This window comes from Festucalex cinctus, chromosome 6 (assembly GCF_051991245.1).
Source record: "Festucalex cinctus isolate MCC-2025b chromosome 6, RoL_Fcin_1.0, whole genome shotgun sequence".
In the NCBI taxonomy this organism is placed as follows: domain Eukaryota; kingdom Metazoa; phylum Chordata; class Actinopteri; order Syngnathiformes; family Syngnathidae; genus Festucalex; species Festucalex cinctus.
The window spans coordinates 16,642,850-16,657,688 of NC_135416.1; the positions used below are offsets into that span (position 1 = coordinate 16,642,850).

The window sequence follows — 14,839 nt, forward strand, 5'->3', positions numbered from 1 at the left end:
GTGGTGGCCCTTTGCTGCCTCGGTTTTTAATAAGGTTAGTGGCGTCAACGTGACCTCTGAGTTTTGCAGTCATAACAGCCCTCTGAGGGAAACTACGATGTCACCCACAATCAAAATGTGATTTTGACTTCATACTTAACATTATAATTTCATTTGTTTAAAAAGTACAATATGTGGACTTTGACGATTTGACCACATATTCCCCCTCTACTGAAAAAATATCAATTTATCTGACTTTATGATTCAGCTGCAGGCTGTTTGTGTTTCTTTGAGTAAAATGAGCATTTTCTTTTTTTTATTTTGTAAAATGAGAACATAAATTCCAAATATCAAAAAGATTTTCCTTTAAAAAATAGCCACTGAATTTTTTTCACCTTCGCCTATGAGACGAACACAGTTACAGTAGCCGATGAGACGCTTCCATTTTGGTGGTGGTTGCTGCAGAAACTGTGCTCTCGAGTTCTATCTCCCTCCCGCGTCCGTCTGTCATGCTGCGTCCTGCCAAGCTGGCCAGACCGCGCCGCGCGTGAGTTCCATTCTGACCAACATTTCTAAAAATAGCTCGTGTTGACGTCACTCGGCGAAACGTGTGTGAGTCGCTTAGCGGCGGTGGTGGTAGTGGTGGTGGGAGGGGGCTACTGGATGTGGAGCTCGTGCCTGTTTTTGGAGGGATTGGAGAGTTGCAGTATCATCAACAGTCAAACGCAAGCCATCACACTCCCAGACATTGTCACGGTCCACCGTTCTGCACACCAGGTCAGCGACGGAGGAAAATATCGGTGACGTTACCCGCATCCCACCCACCACCCCACCTCAGTTTAGTTGGGCGGTGGCACACTGCTGATGGATGGCTGAAGACCAATCACAGCGCAGAGTCCGACGACGCGCAAGTGTGTTGACCAATGGGGAGCCGCGAGATCCAGCAGTCAATCAAGTCGGATTCGGTTGAGTGGGCGGGACGTTCACTGGGCTGGAGTTCCGTCATCCAGCTCATCTCCGGGGCTACAGGGGGGCAATGTTGGTTTGGGCGAATTCCCGTCGCTGTAGGTGGATAGTAGATTTTAAAAAACCTCAGGTTGCGAGCACGAAGTTTTTCGACTGACTACACCGCATCACGTTGCTTTTTTTCCCCTTCTTTTTGGTGGGGGGAGACTGGGGTGACGGTGGGAATTCAAGGGGGCCTCCTCGCAAGGAGCTAGAGGAGAAGACTGGCTCCTCCGCGCCCCGGGATTGTGGCTCAATATCGGCGAGCATCAGCAGCCTGCTCAAGATCAACACCTTGTTTGGATTGAGGAAATACTGTCTTGTCCTAATCGACCTGCTTGGCGGAGCGCGAGAGCGACTGATCGCCCGTTGACAGGTTGTCATCATGGGCAACGCGCCCACGGCCAGGAAGGGCAGCGAGATGGAAAGCGGTGAGTAGAGCAACGCGGCACGCTTCACACCTGAGCATCACCTGACCGGCGACAGCCTTCCCATCAGCGTTTAGAGGCCTTAAGATTGATCTAAGAGCCACATCAAACTTTGCTAATATGTATAGCCAGATGTGCAATCTGAGCTGTACATTATGTAAGTTGTGTAGTAGTATGTTGATGACGTGGTTTGTGTTCGCAATGTTTTGCATTGCATTATAACAGTCCTTATATTCAAGTTTTGCACCTATTGCAAATTAGGTAATGAAACTACCAGTGTGGTGCACAGCAGTTCAAGTGCCAACCACAGTAGTAAAACATCTTTCGAAATCACAGGTGTCTAACTCAAGGTGCGTGGCCCGTGAAAGCAAATCATGTGCCGATTTTGTGTTACTTGTCATCACTTTGAATAACAGTTATTGAAAGCATTTAGTCATCAACCCCCCCTTTTTTTTTTTTTTTTTTTTTTAAATAATAAATTGAGCAATATTTAAAGGGGAAGTCTCACTCAACAGTAACTAATGGGTGTGAGTGACGACCTGTCACATCAGTCCCAAACATGTTGCAGAGTATTAAAATTAACAAGCCAATTTATCTTTGTCAAAGTTACGATTACACACAAAAATGGGAACACCAGGTATTTATCAAACTTTAAAACGTATGCGCCGTTTCCCTATCCTCAAAATGTTCCTCGTACACTTTCAGCAGCAAAATCCACCTGTTTTGGTTTTAATCCATCTCAGGGAGCGGCCATATTACCTCTTGCGTAAAATGACATCACAGTTATTTTGGGCTCAGGTAGCGACCAATCACAGTTCAGCTTTAGAAAACAGGTGAGGCATAGCTGTTCATTGCCTAATCCCTGAGCAACGGTGATGTCATTTTCAGTCGACAGCAAGTGGCAAAATGGCTGCCCCCTTAGATGGATAAAAAAAAAAAAAAAAGTGTATTTTGCTGTTTGATTCATATTCTACAAATGCAACTTTAATCAGAATACTGTGTTATACTACTGAGACTGCACAGAACATATAATTGTAAAGATTTATTTATTTATTTATTCTTTTTTTTGGAGGGGGGGGTTAACTTCCTCTTTTAAAGGTGCATTGTAGAGTTTGTCACTTTTTTTTTTTTTTTTAACTCTGTGACAAACATGCATGGTCCGCTTGCTAGCCTACGTGTGCTTGAATAAATTTATTTTTTATTTTTTTGTATTCTTCAGCTTTTTTGGAGACTATGCTTTTTTTGTGATTGTGCTCGAAGTTTTTTTGTTTTTTTGTTTTTTCAGTTTCCATCCTAATTGTGTCGTACACTCACCAACACAACACTACATGCCTGGCTTAAGGCCTCCACTTTTCTCCGGGTACTCCGACGTCCTTCACATTCCAAAAACATGCCTCCAGGTTACCTGAAAACTCTAAATTATCCAGGGGTTCTTTGTCTACAAGTGCCCTGCGATTGGCTGGTGACCAGAATGTACCCTCTCAACACTAGTAAGCAGAAGTTGGAGATAAAATAAATGGATGGAATGGCCCTAAAGGAAACCATAACTACAATGCGTGCGACACAAATAAATTTAACAGCCCTGTTCTAATTATATATTTCTCATTAAAATAAATTCCACTCTCATTGTAAACACCAACATGTTAATATTCCCCATTTTTGTCACTTATTTGATTGTGCAAGTGTATATAATCTTGCACCTGGTGACTATGCGCATACAGTGCATGTCTCAGTGGTTAAAGCCCAACACAATTTACTGCTGTATATTTCCAACTACAAGATCCCAGAATATTGACATCTCGAAGTGCACCAAAACACAAATTAAATCAATGTGTGTTGATGTTTATTGGAGTATGTTGAGAAACTTGTTTGGGAAATGCAAATAAAACTTAGTCTGACTGATTGATTGCTATTGCATTGTTAGTTGTTTACTTGGCTAAGCTCACCCTCCTCAATTGCATGAAATAAATGTTAGGTCTAAATATGTTTTTTTAATTGAAATAGCACACGGCTGATTTGTGACATGAAAATTTGTCATATAGGGGTAAGAGGCTGTCCACTGTTCACTATGGTACCTTGAGCAGATATTTGATTTGATGGTTTATTGCGTTGCTCAAGAGCACAGAGATAATGTAAAGCCCAGTGCCATCAAACTATACTACTCGGCAATCAGTATGAGGGAATGGAGAAGATGAGAACGAGCACTAACATTTTGAATGTAATATTAATATGTTGCAGTATTATGCGTGCTATGACGTTATTATTACAGTAGTATGCTTATTTAGTATGTTTACTTTTTTTTTTTTTTTTTACTTAATAGAATAAATACTGTAAAATAAATAAAGCATTGTTGTCTTTTACAGTCAAGGAGTTCCTTGCTAAAGCCAAAGAGGACTTCCTGAAGAAGTGGGAGAGCCCTGAACAGGTGAGAGAAAATCGCTATACAGCACATCTAGAAGTGGTCCCGGATGGAAGATGAACTTTATTTGTTTGTTCATGTATTTTCCATTTCAGCGAGTCAATATGTGTCTCATGTTGTCTTATCAAGTAGCTCAAAGGCTCGGGATGTAACGATATCCAAACATCATCATATTGTCGCGATATGAAGGTCACGATACGATAATTATCACAATATTGCGGGGAGGTTGGTGATACAAAAAAAGGTCACAACATTGTAAGAAAAAAAAAGCTCATACTAAAAAAGGCAAAATTGTGCTTTTGTACATTACAACATTACAATAACACTTAACATCGAGGCACTTACTTGCTAATGCAAGCAGACATTGAGTTCCTCCACATATTGACTCGGTTTATAGACATATAAGGGCCAAAACATGCCTCGTGAAAATTAAATTGCACTAAATAACTAGCCACCAGAGGGTGCTAGAACTGCACAAATGGAAATCAACCTGACTCTTTTAACAGATGTGATGCTTTTAATATCGTGAAATGACGACGACGATATATTGTGGCAGTTTTAATATTGTAATGTCACAATATTGCCATTATCGTTACATCCCTATCAGTGGCATATGCTTAAAACTTTGTTTTTTGCTTTTAAAACATGTTACATTACCTTAATTATAATTCTGCATCACAATTGTGGCCAAAGAATAATCGTCAGGATGTTCTTTCAGACTGATAACAGTGCGAATACCTAACTTTGAATAATCACCATTACTAATACCACTAGTACATAAAATCCCCACCACAAAAAAACAAAACATCTTAAAAGCCAGACTGACATTGTGAAACACTTGTATGAGTCCTCCACAAAATCACTCTGGGATTGCTCCAATGTGCATTGCTCGGGAATGGTGGGACGTTCAATACAATACTTCAAACTGATTGGGTGATGTGCCTGCTTACCAAATTTATGTTTTAACCAATCACAGCAACAGATGAAAAATGTTGTCGTCGTCTTCGTAGCTACAAAAAAAAAAAAAAAAAAAAAAAAAACTCGTCTCAGTATTTACTAATCCCTACTTGTCAGATATTGCACATTTTGGCGCTGCAAATAGTAAATCCTTGTTGTGGCGGTTGCCACAGGCTAAACTAGCAAGCTAGCTGGTGAAATGGTTATTTTATGTGTTGCCGTGAGAGGTGGTAGCAAACTACCGACCTATGTCACACTTTAGTAGCCATGACTACTACCACTTCTTCTTCTTCTTCCATTTTACCTTATTCTTATTCATTTTCTTCTATTTCTTATTGTACTTTCTTTTGGCAGGTGCTAAAAAGGTTTGGTGTATTACTGCCACCTTCTGAAATTGAACGTGTGTGACAATATTCAATGATTCAATACTGAATATTCAATGATTTGATGCTCTGCTGTTCATTTTTTACGGCCAATACTTATCTTAATTTGAGTTACTACCAATTCATTTTAAACTAAAAAGAAAATCTTTTTCTATAATTGGAAGTAGAAGTTTAGAACTTGTTTTCTGCCGTCAACAACATGGTTAGGGAACGGGGATTATGGGAGGAAGACCAATCGCTACTGTTCTTGGTTTTTGTACAAACAAAATTACTAATTATACTCTAGTATGACTTACATATATATTTTTTCTTGTTCATGATGCATTTTTTTCACTGGTGCGACTTCAATGCCCTCAGCGACTTATGGTCCGAAAAATACTGTATAGTCTGCTCTGATAATTCTTGTACATTGAAATGGTTGACTAAAATAAAAATAGTTATACATTGTGCCATGCTACATTAATGCTGCTAAATGATTACAAATTGTGGTATGAGACATAGTTTAATAAAATGTTCAGTAATCCATATTTTGTAAAAGTTGTTGCTGTCTGCTAAAAGTGTCGACCCCATCATATACTTGTAGATGAGAAAATGGAAGTTCCCTGACAAACCTTCTTCATCGAAAAACGAACCAAACTGACGGCTTTGTGTTTGTGTTCTTTCAGAACACTGCATGCCTGGAGCAGTTTGAGAGGTTGAAAACTCTGGGCACGGGCTCATTTGGTCGTGTTATGCTAGTGAGGCACAGAGAAACGGGACAGCACTACGCCATGAAGATCCTCAACAAGCAGAAGGTCAGTCGGGGCCGGAGGTCAAGGTACACGCTGTGCCACAATGCCAGTTTACAAACAGGTGATGTTGTGTTTGGAAGCGCACAGAAAACATTGCAATGTAATTAAGCAATGTGGGTCCCAAGGGTTCTACATTATCGCCCTACACTATTGGGCCACCATGAGCCAAACCATCGCTGCCGTTGGACTGATACAGTTGTGTTTGAAACTACATAACCTTGGGGTATGTAAACTTATCAGCACAACTGAAAATGTACAAAAGTTAAACGCCACTTATGCTATGAATCATCACCAAATGTATGCACATGCACACATCTACTTATGTCAATTTCATCCTCTGAAATGATCAAAACAATTGCCACCGTATTTTGGATTTTATGGGCATTAAGCCTTTTTCTCACTCATAAATTTACATACCCCTAATGTATGTACACAAACTTTAAAGCAAAACTTAACCTCATATTGTATGTCACAATTTGGTCAATTTAATATTTTTTCAAAAAGCTATCCTATTAGTCAGTCCACATACATGTGTGTTATTTATTTATTTATTACAAATTATTTACCTTGAGCATTTGAAAATGGCTTTCTTTCTTTGACGATGGAATGTAAATAATTGAGCAAATATGCGGTTTTTGGGGTCTTCTGAACAGTGATGATCTTGGAGGTACAAGGATTATGACGATAAAATGTTTGTTTCATATTTGTTTCGTATTTTATTCTGTATTATTTCAGTCTTTAATAACGAAATGATTACTTCTCTATAGTTACTTTTTTGCATGTTTTTTTCTTGCGGGCACGAGGTTTCATTATAAAATCTAATTGAATTTTTACAGTAATATTGGGCAATCTATGACCAATAATACTGTAAGGTTTGCAGAATGTTCAGATGGGCCATTGGTTTGCAAATACGCAAATATATAGCAGGTGGCAGCAGAGTATGAGCAATCAGCCAAGGCCATGATGCAGACAATTCTTTTTGCCAGTGTCCATTCAGTGTTCAGCATCGGATGTCACTTTTAAATATGACTACACCATAAGCCATGACTTAAGTTAGGTCATCGATATTATTGACCTCGACAGTATCGATACCGGATCAATACTGGCACTAAAATATCGATCTAATTAGTTTAATTTCAGTTTGGCTCAACTTTGTAGTAGATTGCATGAACACATACAGTATTGTACTCAAAAAATATTCTTTTGTTTGTTTGGTTTTATATTTGTTGTTGTTCACTACAATTACATAAAATGTCACAATTATTTAACTACAAGTTACTACTTAATAATTACTAGTAATACTACTACTGTTTTTACGACTACTACTACTACTACTATTACTATTATTACTAGTAATTAATAGGTAATTACTTTGTAATTTTCACAGTTTCTTTGTTTCCTTCATTAGCATTCAGCTATTAGCATTCAGCTTTCAGCATTCCCACGCAATTTCTCCAGAAATTGCTTAGTCTAGTTGTTGTTATCATTATTATTATTATTATTATTATTATTATTATTATTATTATTATTATTATTATTATTATTATTATTATTATTATTATATTTGTACTAACCAGCGATTCAACACAAGTTTGTTACTGTGGTGTGTCAGTTTGATCACTACAAACAAACAAAGAAACAAACAGGGAAGAAGGCAGCTTGCTCCACACAAGCTTAAAACCTTTAAAATTCCACACAGAAAGGCCGGAGCCCAAAATTCATAACTGCAAAGCAGATGTACTCTTATTCATTGTTAAATAATTGGGGGGAACACTCGTTTCACAAGTAGGCTATTTAACTTTGCACGTTCTCCCAATTTCAGGTGGTGAAGCTCAAGCAGATAGAACACACTCTGAATGAAAAGCGAATTCTCCAGGCCGTCAACTTCCCTTTTCTTGTACGGTTAGAGTACTCGTTCAAGGTAAGGCGATTCTGATTGTCTGCGTTTATTGACACAGTCGTGTATTGTTGTCATGTGGGAACACCTCGACAGCAGGCCTGTTTGACGCTGTACCTGTTCCCCAGCTGGCCATTCTCCACTTAAGGCTTTATCCATTTAAGCTGTTTGGATGAACCTTAAATGCCCCAGGACTGAATACTTTGATGCTTCAGATAAACCTATTAACAGCAGGTTGCCCCAGTGTCTGGTTTTTATGTCTCCCTGACATTTCACAAAAATAAGTGGCATATAGAATGAGCCTGTTTGTAGATTGCAAATACGTTTCAAACCATGATATTGTTATTCGTTATGCACAATTTTGGCCTTTTTTTTTTATTTTGATGATATAGAAAGTAGTTCTGGATTTATTTGTATTAGCAGGTCGTGTTTCACTCTCCCTCCTCTCTACAGGACAACACTAACCTCTACATGGTGATGGAGTATGTGCCAGGTGGAGAGATGTTCTCTCATCTACGGAGAATTGGCAGATTTAGGTTAGTTAGCATTTTGGGGGGAGGGGCTTTGCCTATGGAAAATTGTTAATCTGCACATTTGTGCTCCTGTGTTTGCAGTGAGCCTCATGCTCGGTTCTACGCTGCTCAAATAGTTCTGACCTTCGAGTACCTGCATGCTTTGGACTTGATCTACAGAGATCTGAAGCCGGAAAATCTTCTCATAGATCAACAGGGCTACATACAGGTACATTTACCCCGGTACTATGATGACGTGTTACCCCGGGTTTTCACTGGATGCGGTTGCGGTGCGGTTGCGGTGCGGTGCGTCTTGACTGCGTGCTCCGGACGGGTCAATTTTTTTGTCAATCCACACCGGCTCCGCACAGCTGCGGTCCGGCAGCTCCGTCGCCGCCCACTTCCCAACGTGTCTCGCGGGACCGCGCGCGCGCGATCATGTGGCATTTCACAACGACAAACATACAGAAAGTCTGCTCAACAGAGAAGCAGAAAGATATGAGATTCCATGCAGCATCCTTTTTTTGGTTGTTCTTGTAAAGTATATTAATAACGAGAGTCGGGTCAGTGCGGGTCCACTCTTTATTTCTGTCTTCCGGGTCCGGCTGCCGCTCAGTACGGCAAGCGAGACGGGCACAACAAGCAATCGCGAACATCAAACTCACAATACATTACAGTCCTTATAAAAAGGATGTGCCGTGTCATCGCTGGTGTCTAAACCGTGAATGAGCACATGGCCCGGCGACGCCCACGTCACGTTTTGCTGAAAAACTTGCGAAATAGGAGCTGGCGAGTATTTTATTCTGAAAGGTAACCGGAAATTTATTTTGAAACTGCCTCGGTCTTCCTGTCGCGCTCGATGTGTTTTGTGCTAGCTTGCCATTTGCCGGAGGCCTACCGCTGCGGCGTCCGGCAAAAATAGAAAATAGGCTATCCTTGCGGAAGGCTTGCGGCACGCCGCAAGCCTTCCGCAGTCAACACGCAACGCACCCGCAAGCGGTGTAGACTGCACCATTCGAATGAATGGAATCTAATTGCTTGCGTCGCCGGACCGCACTGCAACCGCACCGCAACCGCATCCAGTGAAAACCCGGGGTTACAGACAGTATATCACTTATTTCTGAGTTGGGACAAAACATGTCAATAAAATCAATATTAATCAATAAATACATTAAAAAATAAATAAATAAATAAATAAAAGTTAAATCTGAAGGATTTTTTTTTGTCTTCCATTTTTGCCTTTTTGTGTGAATTTGTTTGATTGTCTGGTCTGCAATCAGGATTATGTTATTCAACCTGTACTCTGCAAGAGGTCACAATATTGAGCCGAAAGGTTTTATATAAACTTCACAAGTTATCCATGAAAGACAAGTCCTACATTATAAATCACAGCTAAATAAGCTACTTAAATGCCAGTGAGGATAATCCAAAGATAGATAGATAGATACTCAAACTCTGAATTGGGTCATTGGTCTTTTTTCCTCACAGGTGACAGATTTTGGCTTTGCCAAACGTGTAAAGGGCAGGACCTGGACACTGTGTGGCACCCCAGAATATCTGGCCCCTGAAATCATCCTTAGCAAGGTAAACCTTTGTTTTCCTCTTTTTACATCTTTTATATCAACTAATATTGGAACTTCTGGCTATATTACACTTTTTTTTTAATCAATGTCCTAAACCGTTCAAATAGATTAATTGTGACAGCACACCCGCGACCCTTGTGAGGAATAAGCGGTCAAGAAAATGGATGGATGGTTGGTGACATAAAAACCAATGTGTCCTTGTCACTCAAATGGTGGTCAAGCTATTATTATTTAGAAGAATAAGAAATATGTAATGATGTTAATCAAGTCGTGTTTTTCAGCATGGCATGAAACAATATGCTGAGGCTGTGAATTTAAGTCAGTGGTGTCCAAACTTTGGCCTGGGGGCCACTTGCAGCTCACCATCCATCCATATTTCCGCGGCCTGCAGCTTTTTGTACTGTTGATGGACACTACCTGTACTACAAATTAATTAATTGTACATTCTGTACAGCTTTTCTAGATATGAAAAGATACAGTTTATCTATTTACATGTCAAATGGTAACATCACAGTGTGGCGAATAATTTATCATTCATTTTTAGAAACAAAAACAGTTTTCTTGTGCCTTTTGCTAGTGTCAATTTCCGAATTGTCACTTTAATTCAAATAAAGTCATCTTTATTCACACAGCTCTTTCAAAACAGCTGCATCATTAAGTAACTGCTTTAAAAATGGCCACTACACTACATATTGGTACTGAATATAAAGGTGGGAGTCGGCTGCTGATTTAATGCAGGGGTGGCTCTCTTCTAATGGGATAAACGGCCAGATCACACCAATATTTTTGAAAAAATAAAATAAAATAAAAAATACAACTATTTGCCTCATCACATTTTCCAATACATTTTCTCAAAGTAACTGCAATACACAAACAATATACAATTGCTTGAGTGACTGATTTTGGTGTTTTTAATAAATTCAAGTTGAAAATGTTGATACTTAGCTTGTTTATGAGATGCCTCATGGCCATGTTGTCATCCCAATTAGGGATATAACAAGGCAGTGGACTGGTGGGCGCTGGGCGTACTGGTCTATGAGATGGCTGCCGGGTACCCACCTTTCTTTGCTGACCAGCCTATTCAGATCTATGAGAAGATTGTATCGGGGAAGGTATGAGTCACTGTCCAACTGACATATATTCATCACTGTCAGCTGATAACTGTGTCGTAGAAATTGCTATTTGAGCTATTAAAAAACAAAAACAACACCTCTGCAGGTATACAACAATGTGTTTCGGTGGGGTGGTGGGTGGGAGTGGCTAATGGTTTAATGGATATAAATTAGCATTATTATTATTATTATTTTTATTATGAAGTCCAACCTTTACTTCAGTTTGCACATTACGAGGGTCTCGGAACGTATCACCAGCAAAAACTGAGGGAAAACAACTTTCAGTTTCGCTCTTCTTTCAAATTTACACCGTCTCAAACTGAATAAGCATGCTGCCATCTAGTGTTCAAAAGTAGTATTACAGGTCACCCAACATAATCAATCAAGTCATGACTGTTTTGGCCAATATGACAAGAAGTGGTTTTCATCCCATCATTGTGTCATTATTATTTTTTAAATAAATATATAAACATATTTATTTTATTCGTTTTATTTATTATTTTTAATTTATATTTTTGCTGTGTGCAAGTGAGGCACAGAACTTTAGAGGGTGAAGATCAATCTTGGTCAACTTTAGAAAGACAAATTGTGATGGCTTGAGAACAGCAAGCACTTTGTTATCTGCCTTAGGTGCGTTTCCCGTCTCACTTCAGCTCTGACCTGAAGGATCTCCTGAGGAATCTGCTACAGGTTGAAAAACATTGCAGCTCATGCACTTGTGTGTTTTGTTTTGTTTTTTTCCTAACGGATGAATGTATTGGTCTGATTCTCAGGTTGATCTCACTAAACGCTACGGGAACCTGAAGAACGGGGTCAATGACATTAAGGGACACAAGTGGTTTTCAACTACTGATTGGATCGCCATTTACCAGAAAAAAGTACGTACGTTTTCCCTGTTTTGCATCTTTCTGAGTGCGGATGCAAGCAAGTTGTAATTTTTTTTTTTTGGTCCACCAACAGGTGGAAGCTCCATTCGTCCCCAAGTTCAAGGGGCCGGGCGACACCAGCAACTTTGACGACTACGAGGAGGAGGAGATCCGCATTTCCTTCAATGAGAAATGTGGCAAGGAGTTTGCTGAGTTCTAGAGGAAGTGAATGAGGGAGAGCGTCGATTAGGAAGCCGGGGGAGTCGGAGCTAGGCTGGTCAAGTGGGGAGCGAGCCGTCTCCCGTCACAATCACAAGCACCAGCTGCAAAAAGAGAGCAAAGGGATCGAGCGAGCAGACTGATAACCAGCAGTGTTGCCTTTTTCTGTTCTCTTTTCTTTCTGTCTCATTTATGGATCCCTTTATAATGAAGGTGTGCTTCAGATTCAAAGGGTGTTTAGAATCTCTTCTACAGTTTCCTCCCTGCTGGTATGGTTTCATCCTTCACGTTTGCAGCCCAAGAGAGGCAGATGCATTTGTTAGAATCAACGAGTTCATCTGTTGCTCATGCGTGAGGACTGCTGCAACCGGACCAGCTCAAGACTGCACTGAATTCGAAATTCACAAATTGGCTGGTTTGCTCAAATAAGACATGTCACACATGATACACATTCGACTTGAAAGGCTTTCTTTTTTTTTTTTGATAAATTGTGTGTGTCAGTATTTAGTCTCATTACCGACTTGGAAAATTCACAACACCCATTTTAAATGTTTAAATGTGTCTCGGTGAAATCATGTCACGCTAACTAACACAAAGACGCGGACAAGCTCAGTTTGGTGAAGGAACATACATAATGGTATCTCAGGTTTGAACATATCACTTGGTGGGGAACATTTAATTAACATAGCCAACATGGGAATGGGAAATGCCAAGTTCTTGTCAGAATTCAAAAGGAACAAAAGGGAATTTTTGGATATTTGATTCGTGTCTTCCACACGTTTGCCCTTCCATTTGGTTTTTGTGGACAAAAGTTGTGTCACCTGCGTTCAGATCGCACCTGCTCTGCATGTTTTTACCCTGAAAGGGACCATCGGAGGCAAACTGCTTCTGTATTATCAGAGCATTTTGATATGTCATTGATGCTGGTCTTATTTCTGTGTGTATGTGTTTATTTATTTATTTATTTATTTATTTTAAATATCCTACAACTCAGTTTGAGCCATCACTTTTTTTTTAAAATGTTTTATTCCATGGAATAATGATGATGTTTTTTTGTTTTTTTTTAAATTGAACAATCATTGAAGTGGCCAGGAAAAGGGAGAGCAACGGCAGCTCACCGTTGGAGAGGCTAACATGGTTCTTAGTGCACTGTACACGTGGTCAGTAACTCCTTTCAGTATGACGGCAAATGTTTTGACAACAAAATTTAACCATTTTAAAACAAAACAACCATCAAAGCCTTTTAGTGTGATTTTATAGCTCCTGTACATTTTGATGCACCATTTAGGGAAACCGGAGCTTGATGTCATACTTTTTACATCTTTTTGGAATCAGTACATCATATATACACAACAAAATGTGTACCATATGAAATTACCAGGTATATATTTTGTATTCATGTCATTTTCATATTTTGTGTCAGTGCAGCATTATCAATCAATGATAGAGTCTGAACGTGACACGTACCTCCACCATCTGGTAAGTTGTCTCACTCTATGGGGTCAGATGTCACATTGTATTTGGTCATAAAACGAGGACGAAATTATTGGTTTTTACTTGAAAGTACATTTTCATAATTGAGCTTGAAAAATGTGTTGAACATAAGTGATTTTACAAGTCCTTTGGAACTGCTGGCATGTAAATCATGGCTCTCAGCCTAATTTTTACTTGCACCCTCTGGTGAAGAAGATAATTGTAATGTGACAACTTTAACCCGTATGACAACAAGCTCTGATCACCCTTAGCTTGTCAATATTTTTGTTGAATTTCACACAAAATGTTGTGTGCTATAAGGCACTTCATCTGCAGCAGTTTCATTTGTTCTTTTTCTTTTTTTTTAAATGAATTTGACAATGAATGCGGAGGTGAAATGAAGGGGGTGATTGGTGGTGTAGTTCACATAGCTGACTTTCATACTGGTGTGGCCCTGTGATGACTTCATTCACAGTCTTGGCCCCAGGATTCCTTTCAATGTCTGCATGATGACTCAAGTGAAGTGGAACCAGGTTTAGTGCAAGAGATTTTGATTAAAGACATTTATTTAAGAACTGATTAAGCTCAAACTAATATAAACTACACAAATTTAGTACACTTTTTTTTTCTTTTTTTTTTTTTTTACTCATTTCTATGACTTTCATGCAACATGAACTATTTTCTTTCTATATGTATTCATTTATGTATCTCTCCTTGAAATGAGATGATCCATCAAACGGAGTTTATCCAAATGAAATGACCGAGGCTTATCTAGCGATACACTAAAACAATTGCTCACTTATTTGAGCATTTGAGCAGTGCTTTTTTTTTTTTTTCCAAAGAGAGGAGGAATTATTGACTAATCAGTCTGATGTCAAATTCGCATCAGCAATCAATCATTTCTTTTTTTTTAATTTATTTTTTTAAATGTATTGTAACCCACTTGTTAAGGCATCACACGTTCTGTATCCCATCAATGTCGAATTCAGTGTGGACAACACGAAGTTTCAACTTATGTACGGTCCAACAATATTGTGTCTGATCGATGTTTCTGCTGTGACACTTCTCTTCAAATCCGGCACAATGCTGGTATGTTGTCACACCTTTTTGGGGAAATGAGAGATTGGCGTGAACCATGTTAACCCTCGCCACTATCCACACATATACAGCATAAGACGCGCACGCACACACACACAAACACACAGAGCAAAGAGA

General features: G+C 39.3%; 1 protein-coding gene across 1 annotated transcript; it reads left to right on the plus strand.

The window, feature by feature from the left end:
• The first annotated feature begins 1,142 nt into the window (after window positions 1-1,142).
• Window positions 1,143-14,257, plus strand: LOC144020566 (cAMP-dependent protein kinase catalytic subunit alpha). Its single transcript, XM_077524177.1, has 11 exons — window positions 1,143-1,415; window positions 3,776-3,837; window positions 5,837-5,965; window positions 7,785-7,883; window positions 8,313-8,395; window positions 8,474-8,600; window positions 9,860-9,955; window positions 10,944-11,066; window positions 11,697-11,756; window positions 11,840-11,944; window positions 12,027-14,257. The coding sequence occupies exons 1-11, from the start codon at window positions 1,370-1,372 to the stop codon at window positions 12,150-12,152; spliced, it is 1,056 nt and encodes a 351-aa protein (XP_077380303.1). The 5' UTR covers window positions 1,143-1,369; the 3' UTR covers window positions 12,153-14,257.
• The last annotated feature ends 582 nt before the right edge of the window (window positions 14,258-14,839 follow it).

Bases quoted from the DNA above. Each gene is read 5' to 3' on its own strand.
- LOC144020566 (XM_077524177.1), top strand. From the start codon at position 1,370: ATGGGCAACGCGCCCACGGCCAGGAAGGGCAGCGAGATGGAAAGCG. The intron at 7,884-8,312 runs GTAAGGCGATTC...TCCTCTCTACAG, and splicing joins GGTTAGAGTACTCGTTCAAG to GACAACACTAACCTCTACAT. The intron at 9,956-10,943 runs GTAAACCTTTGT...CATCCCAATTAG, and splicing joins CTGAAATCATCCTTAGCAAG to GGATATAACAAGGCAGTGGA.